General features: G+C 39.4%; 1 protein-coding gene across 1 annotated transcript in view; it reads right to left on the bottom strand.

The window, feature by feature from the left end:
* The window catches only part of gabbr2 (gamma-aminobutyric acid (GABA) B receptor, 2), a 177,445-nt gene that overhangs the window by 86,408 nt on the left and 64,219 nt on the right, over positions 1 to 26,818 (bottom strand). The window contains exon 3 of the mRNA XM_003444038.5: positions 2,867 to 3,037. Within this exon, the coding sequence (XP_003444086.1) occupies positions 2,867 to 3,037 (171 nt within the window). The remainder of the gene's footprint in view (positions 1 to 2,866; positions 3,038 to 26,818) is intronic.

Genomic DNA, 26,818 nt, shown 5'->3' with positions numbered 1-26,818 from the left:
GCTATGATTTTTAAAAAAAAATTAAAAACAAAAAGAAAAAAATGCTCATTTTACTACAAAATCAGCTTGCAAAGATATGAAACTTTCTGAAAGTGAAAAATATGTGTTTTTTCTTTAGGACAGTTCTTAGAATTTTTCATTATATTGTTACATGTGCAGAATTAATTAAATCTTTAAAAAAGTATTTTCACAAGAAATATTTCTGACTACCTCTGCCCACTCTTGTGCAGATTCTGTCTGTTTGCGTATTGGTGTATTTGTATATTTTCACATTCAAGAAGTGGGAGGACACTGGCTTTCTGTGTTTTTAGATCCTATAGGACTGTTTAAACCAACAAGTGACACTGAAACAACTGTGAAGGTTAAGAGTATAACATATGAACAACTTCATATAATTTATTTGAAGTTCATAAAATTCATATAAAAATGTATTTGAATTAATAAAATTGCCATATAAAACTTCCAAATGTAACACTGGAATAGTGTTATTAGTAGGTAAAAATGAAATTTTTACTATTTATGTCTGTTTTCCTGCATTATTCAAATAACATTTACTTCTATATCTTTTCTTTATCTGGTAGCGAGCTGGAGTAATTTCTCGATGAACCAAAGAAGAGTATGCTCTGAACTCGACAGAGGATTGTGTGAATCATAAAGTACGGAAGCAATGCTTGCATATTTGTAAATCGGGATTAGAGGCCAATCTCGTGGCAGGTTGATTGAATCGTGCCGTCTGTCTTCCTCCCGTCCTAAGCTCCTTGGTGCTTTCAGGAGGGGAGCGATAAAGGGATTTGGTCTCTCTGAGATTTTCAGTGAGACTTCTTATACACACCCCCACTTCCACCACCCACCCTTTAGCTGCTGAGCACTTTGTTTTCAACCAGTGCCTGGAGGCAAGAGCTCACAATATGTTTCTCAAATTCATGCTTTCAATGCCTCTGACAAGACTCTTTTAGCAGAATGTTCCTGTGCTGCCGATGTGATATGTTTGTGCCATGAGTTTGTGTAGTTCTCCAAATGTGTGATAAATCGGTATGTTTCCTAATGTTCAACCCTCCTACAAACAGGAATGTGTTTGTCTCGCTAGTTAGCATCCATTTTGGTATAATATGATTTTAAGCTTTTAATATCTTTAGCTAATGGTGTGGATCAATTTGAATGTTGTTTCTCCTATTTCTCTTATATTAAAAAGCTGCTAGCTGCTTTTAATAATAGAAGGGATTTTTGCATGGTGTGCAAACGATTGTGTGCCTCCTGTTCCTGAGCTGAAATCCAACTTGCCACAGCTTCCAAAATATGTCCTCCAGCTTTGAGATATATTTCAGCTCCAACATTGTCATAAGAGAGTTAGCTACAAGTGCTGAGTCAACACAGATAATGTTCTTCATCTATCCATGCATTACTTCTGCCAGCTCTAGTAATGTAGGCTGGATTCGGCATTCTGCTTATTTAATGGGAGAGGAACATCAAAAAGAACAGATGGAACGTAGTAAATATAATAGGAACTAAATATCATGCAGTTCTCAGAATTTGCTTCCAGCTGGAGCAGGAATTCAGCGTTGGAGGCGATGCAGGACATATTTTAGATATATTTTCCCAGTGCGTCACTGTCTTTGATGTTGAGGGCTGGTTTATCTTCAGTAAGAACTATCTCTTTATACACGCAATAAACTGTATTTATTTATTTTGAATGGCAACAACTGAAGTCTAAGGGACATGGGTGTTAAAAATAATGATATAAGTGTGGTTGGTCTCAGTTATATACACAGAAACTACTACAGATATATATATTTAAAAGGAGCGCGAGAGAGAGCTGCAGGATGTGAATGTCAACTCATTAGTTTTAGTAAGTTAGAGAAAAACACAATCACACACACGGACAGGAGGTGCATACGACGCCTCCATTTGGTCTAAAAAAAGTGGAAAAATCAGCGTCGGATTTCTGGAGGTGGAGCCAACAAACTGGGACATTCAGCTCTGAATTGTATTGCCCTCAACAACCTGTATCTTTATTTGATCATACATGAGAATCAACTTATATGGAAACAAGTCATGTTCTTTGGTTTTGTTCTGCCTTCATCTGTTTCTTGACCAGTAGATGGAAATATTTGTTCATCTTTTTTTTAACCTTTACATTCCCTAATAATCCAGTGTGCATCCTTTCATGTGACTGGAGAATAATCATTCAGTAATGACAGCTGTACAGTGCACAAAGCCTAAATAATTTCCATCTAATCCATCTAAATCTGAATGGTGATTTGTTTTAAAGTAGTAGTAAGAGTGTTATTTCTACTGGCTTCCTCATCTGAATAAGCCAAGATGGAAATCTCCTTGAATGATAATATAGTCACTGTTTTGTGATTTAACCTCTACCTCCAGAAAATGAAAACATGTCTCCCACTGAGAGGCGATAGGAGGACGGCACACATAAACGCTGGTAAACAGCACTGTTATCGCGCAAACTTAAAAAAGAACAAACGCCTGCTACACATGAATCCCTGTTGGGACTGAGAGTGCTGAAGGCGATAACGCAAAGCTATGTTATTAATTATGTACATATCCTTCAACCAGTGGGAGATTTTAACTCCTCTCGCACCTGGTAAATGTATATTTTATCCACAATAAGTAGAAATGTAATAAGAAAAAGTATTCATTCCAACCATTAAGGGTATTTTCACTATCATTCAAATACACTGAACTTCACCTAGTTTTAGTATTAATGACAAGGTGGTGCCACTGTAGTCTTTGATATAGATGATGCATTTGTTTTAGTGAACTGCTTGAACTTTTGCTCAACACTAAACAGGGAGCATTAACAGCACTGGAAAAAAAGAAAAGTATATTTATGAAAACAGCACGAACTGACCTCTGAGAACCTCTGAACGTCCTGTGTGAGGGTCCCCACACGGCTCCAGTTGTAGTAGTTGAGAAACTTCACCACCGCTGGGTTCACGGCATTGTCTGACGGAACGGTGCGGAAGAAGTTGGGGTATTTTTTCTTGTCTGCTAGAACAGGGGTTGTCGCTGCGAAGGATAGCTGTAATGAAAAAAAGGAAGAAGTAATATAGTGAGCATGGAGTCCATCAGTTAGGGCTAAACGTAACAATCACAAGTAATCCCGACAGCAAAATGTCAGACTGTGTTGGTTTCACTTGAGCTACTGTTGTTAGTGGCACTGTTTAACAATGTGTCAATGACTCTAATGAAGTGGAAGGCAGGACTCAGTGACCGCTGTCAGTTCAGGGTTTAAATCATAAGAATGTGACACTCATTCATAAAGAATTGATGACCCGCATATGCATGACTTTTCATACTGTGAGTGTATTTATGTGTGTCTTCTAGTGTCCAGAATGCTACTTGTCTGCCATGTAGGACAGGTACAGTACTGTGCAAAGCTCTTTACACACCTCCACCCCCATTTCTTTATGTTGAGGTACTTTGTTGCTAGCAGTCTGCTGCAAAAACTAAGAATTTCTTCCATTTTCAATAGTTGATAACTCAGTTTGACAGGCATAAAATATTATTTTGGCACCAACAAGGTGACTCGCAAACAGCTATTAGCTGAAAATCTCTCTCTGCACTGCGTGGAGTGTGTTTTTTGAGGAAGCTGGACAAGTGGAGGACAAAAGAAGAAGTGCGAGGCCAAAATACATAAACATCTACAGCAGATGACCAGTATCTGAAAGTCCTGTTCTTAAGAAATCCAGCAAAAAGCTGATGAAGTACCCGAGAGACGTATCTTTCCCTTAAGTTGATCCACCTACTATTCACTGAAGCCTCATCAGAAATAGTCACACAGGAAGGGTATGTGTCAAGAAACCATTTTTAAGGAAGGAAAACAGGGAGCAAAGGCTGAGGTATGCCAAATTACACAAGAACTGGACTGAAAATCAGTGGCAAGAGGTCTTGTAGATTAATGAATTCAAATTTGAAACTGCTGGTACGAACTGTTGTCGATATGTATGGGACGTCAGGAGAGAGGTAAAAGAGTGAGCATCTACAGACATCTGTAAAACACCGTGGATGTTCTGTCATGGTTTGGGGTTCCTAGCAAAATATTAAGAAATGAGTAGGGACTCAAGACTTTTGCACAGTACTACACAAAGGATCTTCACCTTTGTCTGTCTGTTTGATGGTGTTGTGGCTTTAGAGGACACCATGCTGTGTTTTTAGGTCAGCCTTTGTCGTGTTTCTCTCTGGTGTTGAACGTAGAGATGCCTTGTGATGGAGTTATTCTCACTTCTGATGACATGGCCAAGCCAGCACCATCATCTCCACATCAGAATGGTGTTTATGCTCTATTTTTCTGCAGTGGGTTACCAGGTCTCTGCAGGAGAAATGGTTTACTAGAAAATGCCTAGAATCTCCTGAGGCTTTCGGTGGGAGATGTTGACAGTTTGTTGAGGAAGCTGTCTGTCATCCTCAAGCAGTCTGGACCACACGGCAGCTCGAATACGGTAGGTTTAGATTTGTGGGTGCCCGTTCTTATGTGTTTATGTACGTTTTGATGAAAAGGGAAAAGCAGCTTAGCAATTTAATTCATCTCCGTGTTGGTAAGTTAAAAGCATTTCTTGTCTTCAAATGTAAGCATTTTGAATCAGCACTGACAAACACGCACAGACTCCCACTTAAATAAGAATCAAATGTGCTGAACCTCACTCAATAATTGCCTTTTTACAGACAAGTCTTACGCAGTTCAACAGATGCAGTCTAAGCATTTTTGAGGCACATCTCTGGTAAATCAAAGGCTCACAAAGACGAAGTGGACCCGACTATGTAGTATTTTTCCATAGCTGATGAAATGAAATCGGGATGCAGCAAGCGAGCATAACCCATATGGCAGTATACTTGGGTGTATAACTAAAAGTGATGCGGTCCAATTAAAACAGTTGAGAGTTATTTAGTAAGTTGTTTCATGAAACCATGTTCTTGATGCATTTCCCCTGCACAGCCGCCTCTCTAAAATACAAGTATATCCATTTAAAGCCTCCTCTCAGTCTAAAACAAGCTATTTACCAACAAAAGTCACAACTCTCCACCCACCCCACCTTTCATTTGTCATTTCTATGCTAATCAAGTTTTATTCTCTCTCTCCCACATTGTAGCACATTTTCAACAATAGGTCATAAATTTCATCCAAAGGCAAACATGGCTGTAATTAATTTTTGCATTAACATTAGAATTTCCCATAGAAGAAGCAGCGTGCACCCACACAGACAAAGACCTGTCACTTTATCATTTAATTTAGCCTTTCACACTTAGTTTGAATGTCTAGTACTACCTTACAGGAAGCATTATACCATTATATTCAGAGAATTGTGACACCATCGCCACCGTGTCTTTTAAATGATGGACACAGGCATGTCTTTGATATTGTGCATACATCTTTAAAAACCATGTATAACTCTCAGAGCAGAGATTTGAGAGGTACTTTAACATTTAGGCACCAGCAGCTGAGCTGAGATAATAAGACAGCGTGCTCTATTTTCAATGTCCTATTTGTGTTAATTTAATGAGCGATATGAATCAGCGCAGGGTTAATTACATACTTTGTAGAGATTAAGCAGAACTTGTGATTCATGATAGTGATCAACCCAAGGATATTATTCTCACTGAGACCAAAAGGTGAATCAGTAGATTTCCGAAAAGTGTACTAAAGCGTTGAGGAGTTCAAGCACCTCCTAACTTTGGTGATGAATGTGATCTTCTCATTAAGCCTCCATCCACTTCTAGACATCTTCACTCTTCATTAGTTGCTGTGCTGCAGTTATGATAGTACACTTGCTGATAACTTGTTATTACTGGAAATGTACTTAAGCATTGTTTAAAGGTAACTGACTGAGAATGACAAAAATGTGAGAGCGTAACTAAAAGATCAAGTCAAATATAATTCAAAAGTAAAGCAATTTTAAAAGAGGACTGGGTATCCTAACATTGTGGTTAAACAGTAATATGATGAAAAGAGTTTGTGCTTCTTAAAAGCAAATAAAAAACAAAAGCAACATCTGACCCATTTACAGTACCCAAATTGCAGGGTTTCCATTACAGCAGATCCCCAAATATAAAAGTCTTCCTCCAACCAGTAGGAGACCCTCAGTTTGGCCCACTAAATCACCACTTTCTGCACAGAGCCACGGGGGTTTGTGTTCGCACATCAGTGAGACAGGTTTTTAAAACAACACATGGATTACAGCCATCAATTAGGCAGAAAGAAAGGCCTTTATCTCGCAACCACTGCTAAATCCAAAATTACACACCAGTCTTAAAGGGCTTCAAGGGGTCTTTCCAGCATTGCCTTAATCTCCATTTAGCTAAGGCTATTTGGTACACCCACACTGGGAGATACGTCCACGGATCTACAATAAGAGCTAATGGAATTTTTAAACCAGTCCTCTTATGACTGCTTCTCTGCAACATTTTTCGCCATCCCCAAGGTGTTTTAGGTTCACATGGGTTATTCTCTTTTGCAGGAGTTGTTTGTGCTCTTTGTACAATTTTATTTTTGTTTCATCTGTTATAACGCTTAACAGAAAGTCTCAGGAGACTGACAGAAAGACCAGCAAACCCATGCTTTTGTTGCTGGTCAACCAATAGATTGTTGTTTGGAGAGAAAATAACATAAGTGGTAGATTTCATCGGGTCATGAGCAATTGTAACCGTTGACCCCTCTGGTATTATCAGTTTATGAGGTCAGTTAAGGGCTGAGAAAAGGCTTTACAAAACATGAAATCAATCATAAAAAAAAAAAAAATCAGCAATGCAGCATCATTCTGTCAGCATGTTTCGGTGTCACAAACATATCAGAGAAACACGTTTGGCATAAAATACTCTTTTTTTTTCACTGTTCACAAGGAAAGCATGCTTTTCAGCTCATGTTAACACACAGAAAAATGCAATTAAAACATAGCTACAATATAAGTAATCAGTTTGTCATTCTTGTATTCTTAGAGGTAAAACTTGATCTTTTAGAGTTCATAAATACGAGGCCACAGATGTGTTTGAGTGAAGGCCTTGAGATATAACGGTGTAATATAATTTTTATTAAATAAACTCAGTGCTGGCACAGAATCATTTGGTCCTTTCAGTGTAAATAAAAACTGACCATGAAAGGCAAACAGTAATATCAAGGTCTAACCATGTCATCAGGCATATTAAAAAAAAATCTCACTCTCTTAGAAACAATTCTTTTTGCACACTGAATCCAGGTCAGAGGGTTCAAAGGACGTAAGTGGCTTAAGTCCACATTCAAGCAGGAGCAGGGCTTGATTTTACTTATTTTTAGCATTTATTCAGTTGCATTTTTGGGTTGGTTGGAAGACTATTTTTTTAAATTATAGATCTTTTTCTTCTCTAGTTTTCAGTTCATTAGCTTTTCCTGACATTTCAAAGAACCATAGCATTATTTAAGGACAGCGCTGCAGCTAACTGGAGCTTGGACAATTCAGGACAGCGTATTAAAAGTGTAAAGATGAGAGGGATATCCAGCGTATTATTTAAAGGATAGACAAGTCTTTGTCTAACTCTGACTAGCCTTTTTCAGAGGAAAAACCAAAAATAGTTCTATGATATCACACATCTGAGAGTAGTGGGTTATGTAAGAGGTTTAAAAGAGGACTGTCACAAATAGAAAGGTTTTTGGTGGAGAGCACTGATGTCAGATTTACACTACAGTGTGCATGTACACTCAGATCATGGACAGGTTAAGGCATATGCTTTCACATATTGACACAAACAATCACACTAAGGCCATCTTTCTTTCAGATCTCAAAAAACTACAAAATAATTAAAACTGTGGCAATGGGCTCCCGGCAGCTTCATCCTCTCATCACCCTACAAGGTCACATGCTCTCAGTAACACAACTGGGGATCCGTTTGGCCCTACTGTGAAATAATGTTAGTCTGAAGACTTGAGGTGAATCACGGATACCATCACACTGGTGATCTATTTAGACTTTCTGAACACACAGCTGCTTATCACAATCTATTTGAAGTGAACACAAAAGCTTGCCTGCTTCTCAGTTTGAACTTATTCAAGGCACAATCAAGCTAGTTTTATGTTCATGTTTGAATGAAAAAATGACACAAGGGCCCTGAATAGAAAATAAAAGGTAACAAGAAAGGAATTTTGCTGCTTATTCATTATAGTTCAGTGAATACGTGTTTCTGCATCTAATTGTGTGGCACTTAACTTCTCAGCCTGTCACTTGTTGTTTCTCTGTTGCCTGATACCAGACTGAAGTGTCAACACGTTTCACTCCGTTTCCATCTTCATTCATACATTGCCTTCATGTTAACTGATTTCCATGGAGGAGGGGGTTTAATTTTCCCTAACCAATCACAAGAAACCACAGCTCACTGCTTAACAACAGTGACAGCGATGATAGTCCAGCTCCTGTTGCTCACAGTCTAATCATTGCTTCTCCTCTGATTTTCTGGAGCCAATCAGCTCAGTGAAGTGAATGGAGTCAAATATTTTAGGCTTAGGTAGGTGCTTATATTATGTCTATGACCATGTAATAACACAGCCACTGAATATTATAGCTAATGGGCACATAGTAATAGAGCCAGGCTGATATATCTGTCATGCAATATTACTAGGCTATGCTGGCCTATCAAAGATAGATAGCAGCATCAGTCTATATGTTACAATATGAAAACTGAAAGGTAAGTTGATAACTAGCCTGTGAAATGTGGTGCTGGAAACTTAATAAATTGTAACATATTGTGTGTCTGCAGCAACATAAAAAATGCAGACTAAAGGGCAAATCAGCTTGGTTAGTTGTTAAACTGTCTCTTTGCATCATCTGCAATGCATTTTCCCAATTTGGCATGGGATTGGTTATCAATGATGTATAAATTAAAGTGCAATTATAGTCATACCACCATAAGAAATAAGGGAAATGCATGAGTGTAACTGTTCATATTGGCAGGTCTAATAGGATTGATTGTCCCTACCGGGACTGTTTTGCAAAAGGATCTGCTGGTGCTAATTGTGAAGTTGGCCTTTGAATAATGACGTGGCTTTCACAGAGAAGTTAGATAAAACATGAATGATAGCTAAACAACAGCATTGATACGTCGCATGTTTTTGTACCAACAGTAGATTTGGACAACAGACAGAATGCACCAATGAGTACTACACAGAAAAAGACATATAGTTGCACAAAAACTGGCATATGGCTCACACTTAGAGGAAATGTATGTTATCTGATTAATGTTTAACTCTGATCCAGTAGCTGTTAAGTTAAGTGAAGATATCAGTAAGTCCAAGTGTTGGGGAAAAGCAGTGCTCAATATTTCAACACAGAGCATGTGCACAACTAAAACACGTGTTTTAAAAATCCCACTGCTCTCAACGTAAAAATGTTTAACTATATAATTTTTCCCTTACAAGTCAGTATATCAGTGAGATATAATTAGAAGCAAAAGTCATTCACAAGGAAATGAATGATCTCTACTAACATAGCATAAATTCAGTCGATCAATCAGCTTGAAGTCAATTCAACATCGTGCTAAAGGAAGCACTCCTGGACAAAATATTCTATGATGAATTCTGAATATGGATCTTTTGCAATATTAGCGATCTTGCAAAAAGAAGTACTTTATGAATTTTCTGCATAATAAAGCTTCTATTTCTGCGGGCAGTCTGGGGCCACAGTGAATGTTATATATACGCGCAATCAAGTACATGCATGCAATCGAGTATGAGACATTGATCAAGTACTTTCTAAAGGTACTTTCTATAGCTGAGAGGGAAGGCTTTGTAATCAAAATGGAATTGCATAAAACAACCTCAAATGCTCAACCTGCCTGTACCTATTATCTCTACCTTCACTCACAACACAACAGATTCAAAGCCCATCCATCCTCCACAGCCCCAGGCCCCCGTGCAGAGTAATAGTTAGAAAATAGTGGCGATGTTGATTAGGAAGCACGGAGGTGGTGGTGGGGTTTATTCAATATTCAAGAGAGGCATTTGGTGCACCATGGGAGCACCCAGTTGGGGAGGCAACAGTAAGGAGAAGCTCTGGACCCCACACAGACCACAGACCCAAATTCATTATGGATGTGATGGAGGAGGGAGAAAAAGAAGAATACTGTAGGTAGATAGTGGAGAAATTTACCGAGAAGCCCGGAGGTGATAAAAGAATCATGTATGAAAGTGGAGAGAAAGCATAAGGACTGAAAGGGGAAAAGAAAAGATATAGTGCCAAGTTCCAAGCTCTTCGTGTTCACACTGCTCTACACGCACACAAGCATATGATCACATCATACCAGATCATCATATAGCTCAGTCAAGCGTGTGCTAGAGAAAAACAGCAACTCATTTCCTCCAGTTATGGAAAGGGGCAGCTCGGTGAAGTCATCTCATTTTAGTCGGGTAAGTTAGATGTTTAATGGAGAGGAGTCAATCGGCTCGACTTCACTGCAAATTAGCTCTGCAACATGAGCACGATGGAAAACATACTACTGCTTGGATACCAGGAAAGATCTGATGTGCTTGTAGCACACACAATAAGGAAAGCGAAAGTTCACGCAAGCGTTACAACTCCCTACACAACCTGGAAAAGGTTTGTGTCAGTACATAGTGAGGTACACAGCACATACAAACAGTCTACACATGTTCATTAAGCCTTTTACAGTTTACACGATATGGCTTTTGACTTACTTATACAGCTGTGCAGCCTGGGTCAAATCACCTTCATGATAAGGTCAGTAGCACTACTACTTAATCACCTTAAAACTAATTTTACTATGACTACCACTAATAATAATAATAATAAACTGGACCTTAACGTATTTAAATTCCAAGGGCATTCCAGGGAAATTCGGTCAATATGAGGTCACCCATGTTCAAACCTCAAGCTGAGTGTTTGGCTGAGAGGTTGATCTGACTGAGAAAGTGTGGGATACTGCACACTTGTATTGCAATGACTTGTCAGCCACAAGACTGGCCCAGGCTAAGGCTTACTTCACTTTATTCTCCTTGTGAGGATCTACAAAATTTACAGATTGAACAAGTTGTACTCAATATGAAACTACATTGAGCATAAACTAATTGGAAACTTGGTTACTGAGATCACTGATGAAAGGAACAATCACACTTCTTTTTTTTTTTTGCAGCTAGGGGAGTCGACCTATACTGGCCATAAGAAAGAAGCCAATTTAAAGCCCTTCTGCAGTGGCAACACTTTTCAAAGCTGTCATACAGAGGAATAAAAATGTAACACAGCAACTGGAATGACTAATTACAAAATGAGATGTGTTTGCTTGACATTCCTATAAGTAATCTAAATCTATGCACCATTTCACTGAAAAGTTCACAGAATCAAAAAAATATTTCGCCCACCCTCCTTAGAGTCTCAAAAGATCTCAACCTTTTTCCGTACAGTTTGACAGACACGCCTGATAACAACGTATTCAGGTACTAACACTATAGGTCGATATGTCCTCAAAAATAAATGTTGCAAGACCTGTTTTTAAAAACGCCGACCACGTTTGAAAAAACTGTGCAGAATGTCTGTGTCATTGGAGGACTCCTTATATCCCTGAAAAAATAAATTCACGCTGTCAGCCCAGACGAGACTGTGACATGGACCCTGCCATAACGTGTAGCAGGATACTGTACATCACATACTTTACCCAATAACTAGCCTCTTGACAGCTGAGTGATGTGGTGGTCGTCTCTTTTCTCACAGCTTATGGCCTGCTGCATCCCCTGCTCTAACATGTCAATCATGTTGTAGCTAATGTTGTAGCCAACATGTACATCCACCCACACACACTGATTGACTGATGTCTTGCTTATGCTTGCTGGCCCTGCACAACACCCAACCACATTACTCTTATCCGGGGTCGGTGGCTTTCATTCTTTGCTTGTCTTATCTCTGACTGTCATTTACAGCATTTATGCTTTCCTTTACACAATTTCCTCTGGGATTAATAAATGATTTCTGATTCTGATTTTCATATCTGCATCTGGCATCAGAGTCACAAAGACATTGGACTGCCAGATGCAAAGCACCTTTGTGAACAAAAGAGAGTCTAAGGATGACAACAGGAGCTGTGGTGTGGTTAAAAATATTTCTTCCTCTAAAGTTTAAGAGTAGGATTGATCTTGCGCACATGTGCATTGGCATTAAACCGGTCTTGTGAAAGAATTCAACTTTCTGTGCATGAATTTAGTCACACATGCACTAGCAATGAAATGCAGCCGAGAGAAGCATTCATTCATGTGTTGCAGGTACTCAGACCTCCATGTACAGACATCTCACCTATACACGAAATACTTCTTTTCTAAGCCCTCTAACCCCTCCGTTACCAAACCCAGACATCAGAGACATGTGCTAAAGTCTGAAGAACAACATGTTCAAAGAGAAACTGAAAGGGCTGAGAACAGAAGAAGGAAAATAGCAGGAGGACCAAATTCTGTGTTCTACCAAAGTCAATTTACAGCAAAATAATTGAAATTCCAAGGCTCAAACATCTGGGTTAATGCCTCAGTTAGTCATCAATAGGCTGATAGCTGCTCATCGCACTTACTGGTGAGTTGTAAAGGTGTTTGAGTTCAGGTTAAGATGTTACCACTCATCCCTAAAGCTGCCCACTTAAAGCTACATCACTGGCACAGGTTGAATAGTGGAGTAAACCTGGTGACTTAATTCTAACCTCAGTGCTTGGCTTTCTGAACATGATCACATTTGCCAAGCAAAAATACTAAGTCATTAAGTCAAGCGGCAAGTGAAATGAGACAGACGAGCAAGAAGCGGTCCTGTGTCAATTCAACAAATAATTCATAAGAGTCTTTTTGTTGTACAGTGTAGTATCTGCGTCGCATATTAGATATGGCATTTCCATGGAGCAATAATCAATAGAAGGTGTCACTTGTCACCAGCGTGTCTCTGGGAGTGCGAGGCAGGAAAGATCGAACATCCCACTCTCATCACCTCTGCCACGAGATGAGCTTATACTCTAGGACTCTGCCATTCTTCATCAGCCGACAGGCTGTCCTTGAACGATGAAGATGAGTGGCAGTGAAGCATCGCTATCACAAACAAGACCGGGGAAAGCATTTTCTTATCAATCGCGGTGCCGAGTACACGGCAGACATTGACATGAGTTGGTGCGAAATGAAGGGAGAGAACGCTCAGTTAAGCTACAGCTGGAAAAGTTAGCTAACAGCATAGGTTTATAAGTAAAACGGCTATATGACATTTCATAAATGTCTAAGAGAGGGAGACAAATGTTCTATTCATCCATATTTCATACAAAATTTTCTTTTAAGTAAAAGTCTGGTTACATACTAGCCAAAGCCTAGACAGAAAATTCTGTGAATACCGGGAACCTGTGGGAGGAGGGGGCTTTGAGTGATGGTATTCTGCCAACTTGCTCCATAACTATTCTATTTATAAACCGAGATTTGATACCGTAACCTGAAATCTCACTGTGTTCCCTGCTGCTGCCACTTGGCTGCCAATGAATGATTAATGAGCAGATGCTGAACTGCAGAGACCATTATTGTTCCTTTCTGTCCTCCCTCCTCCTCCTGTCCATTGCTCTATACACCAATTCCTTTGGCGAGGCAGGGGATTACATTGCACAAGCTTGCACAAGTTGTACTGAACACACTGTAAAAAAAACATTAACATTATCATTTTAAAAATAAAATAAACTGATATTCCTGCCAAAGAGTATCAACCTGAAACTTGAACGGGGGTTTTAAATTTGTAGTTTCTTCCACATAGAGAATTTCATCTGTGACCTGTCTAAATATTTAACTAGGTACTTAATTAGGAATGGTGGGATTGTAAAGAACAGACTAGTTTCTGCCAGAGTTTAAACACTTCTCAGTGTTTTAGATTGTGGTGATTCCCACCACACCCCTCCCGCTTCATTGCTCTGAAGCTGATAGGTCTCCATTTAGGTCCACCAATCAGGATTCAGCCACATCAGAATCCCAATCTGAAACTGATCAAACCACATTCATACAGACCTGATAAAATACATTATTTTTTTCAACATGAATAGTTATCCCTCTCATATCTGCAACAAGAAATATAAAGTCAGCATCTAGTCCTCTATTAACCCGACTGTTGAAAGGGAAACAGGCGGGTCTGGAGCCTCTTGTTAGTTTTACCTTCACTCACTCTTCACTTTGTAAAAAAAGAAAAAAAAAAAAAAGAGACAAGTAATTGTGAATATTAATAATTGATTGTAGAAAAAAAGCAGCACATAGTATAAAGATGATTGTCTACCGGAAAAGTTGGGCCATTGGAGCACTGTCACTACAAAAAACTGAACACTGTGTCAAAGTAAGAACAGCTGTAGCTGTTAGCCTTTTTTGACAGGACGGTAGGGTTAGACAGGAAAGTAGGGTGAGAAATTGAGGGGGAATGACACACAGGAAACAGTCTAAGGCAGCGGTCCCCTACCTTTTTTGCGGCACGGACCGGTTTATATCCGACAATATTTTCATGGACCGGCCTTTAAGGTGTCGCGGATAAATACAACAAAATAAAACCAGTACTGGTACCAAAAAAATGTAAGATTTATTCATAACACATGGGAAAAGACCCAGGGAAACTGAGTTAACAATAAAAACAATAAAAAAAATAACGATAAAAACTGATAAAAACCCTGAAAACCATAAATTTCCCACCCGAGCCTCAACTCTCGCGGCCCGGTACCAAACAAGTTACGGCCCCGGGGTTGGGGTCTAAGGCCAAGTGAAACCCATGTCCCACAGCTATACTGGCTCCCACTGGCCTTATATCTGTTCCATAGTTGTACCTACGCTTTTGTTTGTTTGTTTTTATAGATGTTTAAATATTGGTTCATGCTAAGAGTAAGCAAACTGTTTTCATGTGATAAATTAATGGCTGTAATTATGTTGGGGAAAAATGCCTGAAAAATGTGTTTTTAGTTTGTTTTAGTTTGTTTCTTTTTTTAACAAATAAATAGTTAGATTTTTTAATTTTTTGTTTTATTTGGTTTCTTGGGAGTTATTAATATGTTTTTGTTAAGTTTTCCCCTTTAGTAAGGCAAAGAGCCATGTTGTTGGGAGGCTAGCACCATTGGTGAGGTCCTCTCCACACACACTCTGGGACAGACACAGATATAACCTATTGGTTTGCAGTAAGACATATTTGGTGAGTTGTGGGTAGGACTGCAGAATGCCTGCCCAAGTGTCTTAATTTATTTGTTTTGGGTCGTAAAACTCTTCTTGTAGAAAAACTATAATAAATATTTTAAGTAATTCTAAGGGTTTGTTAGATTTTTAATGTTTCTTTAATGTTTCTTGACCAAATATATACTGTATTTGTGTACTTTTAGAAGATTTATTTTCCTGTATAAGGAAATGGTATGGAAATTCTTCACAGGGAAAAAAAACCCCTTTGCCCTGACAGGAAATGCACACCTTTACTGATGCTCAGTAAACTATTAAAATATTTGCTAGAAGAGCCAATAAACTGCACCATGTAATTTTCACTCTATAGCAGGTTATGTATGGCCAGTGCATGGGGAGCCCACACACAGGCAATTTATGCTGTGAGTGGGCAAACATTTCACTGGAGACAGCCAGCATTCGCAAATTACTATATTTTAAGTTGCCAGACATGGAGACTCTCTCTCTCCCGTTCCCTCTAAAGAAAGCTTTTACAGCCCATACTTACAGGAATCTATCAGGCCCATTTAGCTGAATAATATTCAGATGTGACTCTTACCCTTGCTTTTTGGTTCGGTTGCTGATGATGGCCACAAATAAATGAAACACACAATAGACAAAACACGTAGGAGAGAATAGAAAAGAAAACACAGCCAGAGGATGATGCTGGAAATGATAAGATAGTTTCATCTGCATCTTTTTCACCCACTCTTCAAGGACACAAGATGTTTTCATGCAAAGCAGGATAAGAAAATGAGATGGCACTGATTTCTCAAACACTTAAAGCTCCGCAAAATTGATCCAAATCCTTTGAACAAGAGAAACAGGTGCTTTCTGTTCCATTAAACAATGAGATGCTTTATATCACTTGTAACTTTGTTTTCTTCCTCTATTTTTCATAAAGATTATTGGTATTATAAGTCTTGACTCTGTATTTTTGCATATCCGTTAAAACCTTCCTGATTTTTATCTGGAAAAGGCCTCACACTAAATATGTCTCAGTTATAATTCCTCAATCAATGATTTTGTGGCCAACAAGATGACAAAGGTTGGGTTGATTTAAGGAATTCATAAAGCAAATGAGTGTCCCTTGACTAAAGGTACATGAAGAAGATGATGTGTGGCCACGTCTACTGCTCATTTTTTGACGTGGTGCCAGGCCAGGATCAGTTTTGACTTGGGAGATGGCACTGAGGCTTCAAACATGTTTTCGGGCTACTGATTTAACTTTCAGATATCAAGATTGAATCAGTCTGATAAGTCCATTACTGTGTGTGTGTGTGTGTGTGTGTGTGCGCGTGCGTGCGTGCGTGCGTTCATGGGTATGTGTGGGTGTTGGTACCAGACTTCAGACGTGGTTGCTCATGCAAAGGATTCCATTAGAGAGGTAAGGCAATATGAAGTCTATTACAGTGCCGCCGCTCTGCTGGAGTTCCATTGATTGTCCCGAGCCTTGTGCTGAGAGGATCGGTGTAATTTGTTTATATATCCATGAAAAAAAAAAATCATCCAGAAGTTAAAATTACTCAGACCACCGAGCCTTTGTCGTTCCCTTTCACTCTCTCCCTACTTCCATTCACAAAAAAAAGGTAAAACAGTGAAATCCTACAGATGTATCACAACTCTTCCTCCCCTCCTGCTCTTTCTCTTCATCTCTGTCCATTAGACAGCTAATTTGATTTACAGGGCTAGCCTTTCTCTGCTTACAGCTGGGGAAGAGATAGCCCCAAGATATTAGAGAAGAGATAAAAAAGCATAGCATGCCTTTAGATATCAGTCTATCCAAGGACCTCAATAACTCTAGAAAATCTCTGTGCAGGTCAGGGCTCATGGTATTTTGCTCTTAATAAAGTGACCGCTATGTATATGAAGAGTGAAAAATGTGGGAAACACTTTTCAAAGAAGTGTTTCAAGCTGTACAGGAGGTAAAGTCTTGTGTTGCTAAAGGTGCTTGAATTTCTCAGAATGGGAATTTAACTCTTTCTACTGGGATAAACATTCTTCCAGCAGCTGGTAGGCTTCATGTGATTATCCTGCTGAAAGATCCACTTCTCTTCATCTTTTGACTGGTAATTGACTGTTAATTACTGTTGCTGTTTCATGTTTGTTTAACTTGAGTTTATTCAGAGTGTTCACTTCACTCCAATCTGTTTACCTGTGCATCACTCACAAGTCTCTATACCTACGGTGTAGCATTTATAGCACAGATTTCCACCTAAGTGACTTCACCCTTTTCTCTAACAAGTTCTTGATAATGGTAAATGCATAACATCAATTACATTACATGTAATATTATATGAATGTTCATGCAACTGCAACAATTATGTTGCAGTTTTTAGGGACATGTTTGTGCTCTCCTAAATGCCATAATTAGAAGGTGTTAGAAAACAGCCCTATGAATGTTATGAAGGTTAACATAATGCCAGTAATTTGATTTCTGCAACTTTTTTGCCTTCACTGGATTGTGGTGATCTGCTCTTTATGAACACACCTGGCCAGTATCTAAAGAGGTAAGACACTGTTTGTAATTTCTGTTGCCCTCTTGACCAGGTCTCTCTGGAAAAAATAGATTTTTTTCTTGGCTAAATAAAGGATATAACAACAATAAATATTAATTTTCAAAGTTTATGAAACAGACGTGACGGATTTTTCCCATTGACGTGTGTGAAAATGTGTGAAAATGTTAAATGCAGTACGTGGGAGTTGATTCTCAACAGTATGACTATCTCGAGTGAGGCATGGAGTTTTACCACATACTGACTCCATCATATCACATTTATCATAATATGAGGAAAGAGGAAGGCTGAAGATCTGCTGTGTGGGGGTTAGTTTAGCACAGAAACACTGGGTACAGTATTTTACCTGAGCTAAACCTAATGCATCTCCACTAGCTCTGTGATAAACACACCACATGGTATTACCTCACAATACATGAGCAATAAAAAACAGCAACAACACAAGGAAAAGTTGAGTTTTCACCAGCTGTATGTAAAAAATAGACACAAACAGCTGTGGATAGCGTGCAGAGCTTTACATTACATTCAATAATAGGGTCCCTTTAACACCACACTATCCACTCTAAAGACCTGAAAGCTATTCTTGTGAGCACAGATTCTGCAGTGAGTCAGTAAAAAGTATTCATCCACAAAGCATTATTCACACGCAAAAAAAGCCTAGACAAAAACACACATCTTTGAAAAAAAAAAGCCTCTACGAAAATGAAACTGCTAACAGAGTCGATATCTCTGATCCACTTACATCCCTGCCTGACTCCATCAGCACCACGGTGTATGAGTGTGGTCGCAGTGGCCCAGAAAAACACTCGAGCTGAATAAGGTTGGGGAACAGGTGTGTATAATAAAATGTGGTGCAACATGGGTACGCTGTGCAATTGTTAACAGATCATTCCTCTAGAACCCGAGGGGATCTGTGCCCTGCGGCTTCACTCAGTCAGGGACAACACTCTCCTGAGGCTGGGTAGTGTCCTGGTTTTCAGGGTTTCTGTGTAACAAATTCAAGCAGGCAACTAGAAAAGGAACTATTAAAATCACTGACAGGTGAAGTGGATAATACTGGTTATCTCATTACAGTGCTAGGAAAGCTTGTGGATGCTGCTGACCGAGTGTGTACCAACATAGTGGCCTCTCCTAACAAGACAAAGAACCCAGGGTCCAAGCTCCCCAGATCCCCAAACAGGTAAGCATGCCCCGGTCCTACCAGTGCTCTTTGCCAGACAATACAGGAACAGATCAGAGATACACAATATAAGACAGAAATCTTTAATGTTGTGGCGCACCCTTAAAGCAATGACTCCCCCCTGTCTTTTGACTCCCACAACACGTTTTTTTCTAGAGTGACAGAAAATTATCACATAGGGCATCAAAATTAACTAACTAACCCACCTAGAACTCTTCATGTATTCCAACAATTGTAAAACAATTACATAACTTGCTTTACAATGAATTCAAGCAGGTTTTCTTTGTTTGTCTTTTTTAATTCCTATATATAAAAAAAGCACTAACATCACTGGTAATCATCAGCCTAAGGTGTTCACTGAGAATTTTAGTGATGTAGAAATACTTTCTGAAAAATGTTCACACCAAGAAGGTCCAGGCTCCTAATCTGCATGCATGGATCACAGCCCCAAAATATCCATGTTAGGTTAATCAGTGCTTCTAAATTGGCTTTAGGTGTGAATGTTTATCTGTCTCTCTGAGTTTGCACTGTGATAGTTGGGCGACCTGTCAGGGTCTCTTGCCCAGTAACAGTAAGAGGGATATTTCCTTCTAAGTCCTTCCCCTTTGACTGTGACTATCATCACTGAAATGATTCATTCATATCGTCTTTTCCAAAATAAACTGATGCACCATTTATAGTAAAGTATCTAAGTTGACCTCACCTAAACTGTCATACAATATTTCATCCTTGATTCGTAGCCGTCTGCACTCTTATTCACAGAACATTTTCTCCTTATTCTACAGTTATAGTATTGAACACATTGAACAATTGCCTCATAATCAGGACTTATTACTTACAGTATATATGTATCATAAAGGAACATAAAACATATATGCCTGTGATTTAGAGAAAAAAGAAAAAAGAAAAGGTGTGTCTAACACAATTAAGATGCAGTGAGAGAATAAAGACCTTAACAAATCCTGTCCACAATTAGCCACTGAGACTGAGCCTGATGTGTCATTAAACGCAGCTATCTGCTTTAGCTGATTTATTGGGATTTCACTTTGCTGTAGTATTTGCTTTGTTTCCAATCTTGGCCTATCAAGAAAGTCACAGAAAGTATCTTCTGCATTCCTCTCCACCTCCTCTGCTTTGCTTTTTCCATCTCTTCCTCCACATCCCCCTCAGCCCATGTCCAATGCACACTGCAGCTCTCAAAAGCCTGTTTTTTTGTATCTTTGTTTATTTGTTTTGGTTTTTGTAGTCAAAAAACATCTTAGAGCCATGGTGAATGAACCCCTCTCATAAACCAATGAAACAGTTGAACCGCTGATCATCAGCAGATTGCCCAGTTTGTACAATTACTTTTAGCTTATAGCATTAAGCTAAATTTAATTTAAATCACATAATCTCTCCTCTTCATGTTTAGTACATTCCTACACTGCCTCTGTTTTTAATCGCCAGGGATGGCCCTCTAGAGAGCACAAGAAAGAACCTGCGTTGGTTTGCAAACTGAAGAGCATCCGCCTCCTGCTCTTCCATTGGTTACATCTGCACTATCCTGGATCACTCATTGGCATCTGATAATCATCTGATGAGTGCCACCTACACGCTTCACATAACATAGTCCTTTTTTTAAAAAAAAGAAAAGAAAGAAAACCAGGTTCAGGCATCTATCTTCGTTACTTGGAGTATTTTTTTTCTACAACAGCAGCTTCACAAAGGAACAGGATAATAAAATTGACTTCTAGTGTTGTCCTCACTGTTGTAGCTATACTGAAAACACCTCTCTGACACATGAAACTACCATTTAACACAGGCAACATGCATGCATTTAAATGATATTCCAGTGTAGCATCTCCTTTCTCCTTTTCTCATTTCTCTCTGCTGTCTGACTATATTAGTACCTTTATTTGATATTCACAAAAAGCATTACTCTGCTGTGCAACCTAACTCACCCTCAGGGGAAGCTACACTTGCTGGTTTCTCCAGAGAGAAGAAGGAATTTCAGATTATCTCTTCAGCTCCAAAGCTGTCCATTCCTTTGGGCAACGACTCTGCTTATCAGAACACGTGTTTTCCATAAAAACTGCCATTTTTTTTTTCCATTTTTATTTTTTCATTTGTTTTCTCCCCAAGCATTCTCTTTGAGAAAACAAAGGTACTACACATTTTTAAATTTACCCTTTGGAACTATTTGAACCCATGCCGGGAAAGGCTGTTTACGGGTGGAATTATGATTACAGGTCAAAAGGTTGTGTTTTCCATTTGGGGGCTTTTTGTTGTGGATGTGGGTCAGGCTCTGTGTAGCTGAAAGGAGTCAATGAATGGATGTAGCTTGGGAGCAAAACTAGCAGCAGTAGTAGGTATCAACCATGCTGTTTTATCATGTTTCTTGGGGTTACTGATTTCCATACATGTATTTAATATTGGGTAGAATATCTGAAAGTTTGGCTTTTCATTGTTTTCAGTGATAGAGTGATGAGAGAGAACCTTTACAGTCCTACAGATACACTAAAGTACTCGTTTTTTTATTGTGTCATCGAACACACACATATATTTACAAAGGCATGGACGTGGCTTAGATTTGAGAAGTATTTGCAGATAAATTTGTTTTCTCAGCTTGCATTTCAAATGCAGTGAAATGCAATTAAAAAAACACCAGAAAGTAGAAAAACAGTACCAGACGTTGAATAAAACATAAAGGAAGTAGAAAAAAATAGACATAGTGGAGACAATAACGCGAGGTAACAGCTGGAGAAGTGACAGGAACCAAAAAATGTGAAGGATTGCACTGAGACATGTTTTGAAGAAGTAGAGGATTTTTTAGTGTTGACGATAAAAAGATGCTGGTAATGTGTGTTTTTCGCATGATTCATGTAATACTTTAGATAGGCTATTTGCTTTTTACTGTTAGCTCGTCACTTCAGCAACTGTTCCGTCACTTTATTGTCTCCCCAAAAACACTTCCGTTGTGTTTTGTGAGTTTTCTGGTTTTAGGAGCTTTTGTGGAATTCTTTTTAATGTCTTCTGTGTTTTAATTGACTTCCATTTGTTTTGTCCTTTTTCAGCATTTTTCTATTTGTTGGTGTTTTTCAGGGCCACCATACACTTCTCTGTCAGAGCTGCACAATGAGTTTAAGTTCATCACTGCATCTTACTTCTACTCAGTTTGACTGAGCTTTGAAGGAGTGGAAGAACCATCCACCTCCCTGGAGCATGTCTAGAGGCTGGTGAGCACCTTCCCTTTGCAACACATGGATACATCTAAGAGGAGCAAATGGGCAAGTTTTCTCCTCACCTCTGTAGACCCACAGTTCTTTGAGGTTTGACAGAGGTGAGTCTGAAATCAATAAGACCATGCAACACCGGGGCCACTTGAGCCACAAAGATGCATTATCCAGATCTTACTGTCACACCTAAAAGGTCTTTCTGAGTCTACAGACTATGGAACAGCAGGTAATACAAATTCCTCTGGTAGCATTAAACGAAAAGATTTCAAACATTGACCCTTATTTGGGGCGTTTTGTTTTTTAGCCCTCAAGATATAGTTAAAAAAATCTGGCTTGACAGAGAAGAAACATTTACTACTAAAGAGAGAAGAGCGCTTAATTAGCAGACATGTTCCTGAGCCACTCGCAACAACTTTGTTCCTCTTTTCTGGAGAAAAGTCTTGCTGTGTGCACAATGACATAACCCTGACACAGGTTTGATGCCATATATTATACTATGGAAAGAAAAAGAAAAAAAAAAAAGCTTAAATAGCTCAGAAAGAAGTTAAAGATGCAAATTACCATCACAGTCAAAAGGCAGGTCACACTAGGTTCAGCCATTTTTGTCAGTCATAATAAAGTTCTCATCTCTTTGATAATTGGCTTTTTCTAACCTAAGCCTCGATACCCTGACCTAGTCTTGATACCCTGGCAACATTTACCCAAATCAACCCCAAAGAAACTGCCTGTAAAAAACAAAAGGACGCATAGAAGTTCAAACTCACATGAGGATGCCAGAAATAGTTAGCATACAGAAGGGCATGAAACTGCTTCTCAAAGGCCGTGCGTCTTATGCACCAATGTTACAAACATGATTTAGTCAGTCTTATTATAATCTCAGAAGTCTCTATTAAAGGTGGACTGCATCATTTATGTACCCAGAGCCTTGAATATGAAATATTACTGGCAAGGACAAAAAACTGAAATCTGCAAAACATTTATGGGAAAATGTGCATTGCCTTTAAATTCCCCATGTACAAGTACTATCAAGTGTGGCGGATAAGTGCTGGTGAGATATTTAAAGCTGTGTCTACAGAGAAAACACAAAACAGCATGTATATTATGTGCGATATGCCCCTTATTGCACCTCTAGTCATATTTTAATTTAATTTCCTGTGTACGAGTCCTGTACTGAGTCTGTGAACAGCTAAGTTCAACACTGTGCCTGATGTCTTCTGTGTAAACATAAACTATAGGAGCTGCTAAGCTCCTCATGTTACGCCTCCTATGCAGACCTGTTGTAAAGTAGCAGATAATGAGTGAAAATACACCCACACCATTACATGATAGTTATAACTACATGTTGTCTTTATCGACAAAATCAAATGTCAGCCACTGCATGGAGCAAGTCAGAAAGATTTCTTTTTTTATTCTAGCAGAATTGTTCTGAAGAAGACCTTCAGTCGAGCTGCCTGCCGTGCACCTCTTCTCTCTCCTCCTTTGTCTCTTTCTTCTATAGTCTGACCATGATTATAGCGCCATACAACACTCCGTTGCAAACGTGACTTGGATGTCAATGCTGACCATTCCCATACTCAGCATGCTGCGTATATCAGCGACTCATCTCCAAGACACAGGCTCCAAGGTCGATCAATGTGAGACATGCCATTAGGTTTCTCCCTCTCCTCCTTTTGCTGAACTCTCAGATATCATTGCTGTAACTCCTTCTTCAGTTTTCTGCGTAGATGTCATTTCCTTTGATCTTGTTTTTGTGGAGAACATAAAGGTGGATTTTGGTGGCCTTCATGATGCCTGTATCAAAGTCACATCACTCCAAAAACGTCCGGGTGCAATCTCCCATTTAAAAGCAACAATATTCTTCTACCCTGTGGTATCTCATCTTGTACCTAAAGTGCAATTTCTTTCTCTCTAGTAATCACCAGAGCAGCTAAGCTATGGCTCTCACATTTAAATACTCCAATGATGTCTTCACCTAAATGTCCTTCAGTTATGCTTGTTGCTTTGCCTCTAAACAGGTGGATGTTTGCCAACCCTCTGAAATGTTTGAAGATCAGTTCAGCTGCGGTAAGGAGGGGCAGTAGAACAGCAGGCACCTTGAGCACCAAGCTATAAGTCACTGAGGTATTAGGCACTTGAAAAGAGTCAAGTTAAGAGGACTAAACAAAAGGACTGGAAATGAGCCAGGGTTAAGACCTTTACATTTTGAGTTTCTGCCTACAGAATTTCAAATTAGGCATTCTCACGCATCGAGCAGAGGAGGAAAGGACAGAGGGAAAGGAAGAAAACTTCACCATGTAAAATAGGCTCTTGCCTAAAACAAGTCCCTGTGAAGCTTGGTATAATTTGTGCCATATATAATAGCGATGATAGGAATGATGTCCCTAAGAAATGCAACTATTATACTACTATTATATTTGCAAGAATAGGTTGATGCACTTGTGTTTATATGCACTTGTGTTTATATGCACTTGTGGGAGACAGACAACTTAGAATCACCAGTTAGCCTAACCCCACCAACTGCAGGTCTTTGGACTGTGGGAGGAAGCTGGAGTACCCAGAGAGAACAAGGATGATATAGAAACTCCCCACAAAAACGACTTGCCTGAGAGTTGATTGGAACCCAGGAACTTCTTGTGTGAAGCAACAATGTGCTGCCCCTCACATTTCTGGTGACCACAGATATGTGTCTGGACCAATAAACCACTTGGTATACACAACCAAAAGGCAATTCCTCGACACAGTCTACTGGTCTGCTCTTCAATATGTTAAATTTGTAATATTTGGAACAGTTAATTGGTAGATATCAGCCATCCATTTATCAAAGCGGACCTAAACCACTGTATGTTAATAGTACCAGTGCGGTAAAAGAACCATTACATAGAACAGATGTGAGAGCTGGTCTTGGAGCCCTGCAACTAAAGGAAAATTAATTACCAAGGGTCTGAGTCAATCAGCCATGGATTTTCAATTACTCTTCAAATGGTGGCCATGAAGCAGCTTTAACTGTGAAATATGCTTTTGAGAGGTCTGAAAAAACAGGAAGCGGTCCGGGGATTCATTTCATTTTCAAAGACCTGCCTCCAACACAGGTAGAATTCTTCATTGAGGGCATCTGATAGCATCTGGCTTCTGCAGCAGAGGGTCACTTCATTGAGCAGCGAGCGAGAGAGAGAGAGAGAGAGAAAAGAAAAAGAAGTGACCGAGATCTTGCTATAGGGGGAATACAAAGGCCGTCCTGCTATATAGAAAACTCTCTCCCTCTCTTTCATGGCCTTCCTCTCTCTATCTTACCCTTGCCCGCTTCTTTACTCTCTCTGACTTTTCAATTTACAGAGACCTGCAGGGGCCAAAAGGCTGGCTCAAAGAGGACTGTCAAGTTTTAAAATTCCATCTCCTGGGTTGCAAAAAAGAGTGAGAGACAGACACAGACAAAGTGTGAGGTGGGCTTGCAGCCCAACATTCAGTAACGTGAAATACCCTTGAATATGATGCACCAAAGACAGAATATGGTAGCATTACAAATGTGTTCTAATGAGATAGCATTAAATGAGTGGTGCACCATTGCTTTAGGCTCAGGTGAGTTGTAAATATTGTGCATTTTACACCTGCTCTTTTACAGACTGGTTCGTCTGTCTTTAGAAAGATTGCTGTTTACACATGGCGAAACGGTAAAACAGTATTTATGCAAACTACACTCTAATACGAGTCAACACAAGGCTTTTTATTTGGGAATAAACTGTATTTATTTAATGGCATTGTGACAGTGGAAAAAATGGGCCTTAGTAATTTTCACAAAAAATACTGGTCACTGTGTTGGATCATCTGTGTTCTCTATTATAAATGTGTTCCACATAATCCCCATTCATAGACAAAGGAGACCCAGCTAAATGCTGATGAAGAGAACTTTACCCCCATAATCTGCAATATCCGTCTCGGAAAGCAGAGGCGTGTGTTCAAGGGTTCACTGCTTACCCCATAATTATACCAATTAAGCTGATTACTCTCTCTGTTTTCTGCCAGTGGGGGAAAAGGAAGTAATGCCACAACAGAGCCTGAAATCAAAGTTTACCTCTGCAGGATAAACACCCAGCCCAAATGAAATTTCTATTCCAGCCCCATGCAGGCTCACTCTGTCACACTCACTTCCTGTCAGATCAATGAAAGCAAGTTGGAGAGTTTAGGGAGGAGTCGGTACATGTGGATGATGGGTGAAAGAGGGAATTGTTCAGAAAACAAATCAATGGACAAAATAAATATTTCACCCTCACCAGTGAGCCAGTGTTTCTTTTGATTGCCTCTATGAATCCTCTCGCTGTGATTGTTTGTGATTAGTCTCACGCACACTTCTTCATCCTGTAAAACTCCCTCTGGACTGAACTGGAGGTGAGGAGGCAAGACGGGTGATGGAAACCAGCTTGGTCTGGGTGGTCAGTTTACCATGTAAAGTTAGGTATTCTCGTATTTTTAGGTGCCATCAAAGGCTCGTCTCTGTGTGTGATGTTTGCAGTGTGCCCTAATGAGATGACAGAAAATGTCAAGATTATTAATACTGTTATTATTATTATCAGCCAAGTAGCAAGCCACATAATGTGTGCAAGGCTCTGGCTTTTTTAAGTGTGTAAATGTGTGTGTGTGCATGCGGAAAAAGAAGAAAGCGACAGTGTGGTTACTTTCAATTATGTCCTTTTTCATATTTAATGGTGTTTATTGGAGGTAAAGGTCAGCGATGGTGTGTTTATGA

This window comes from Oreochromis niloticus, linkage group LG22 (assembly GCF_001858045.2).
Source record: "Oreochromis niloticus isolate F11D_XX linkage group LG22, O_niloticus_UMD_NMBU, whole genome shotgun sequence".
NCBI classification, from domain to species: domain Eukaryota; kingdom Metazoa; phylum Chordata; class Actinopteri; order Cichliformes; family Cichlidae; genus Oreochromis; species Oreochromis niloticus.
This window is presented reverse-complemented; position numbering and strand designations above follow the sequence as displayed.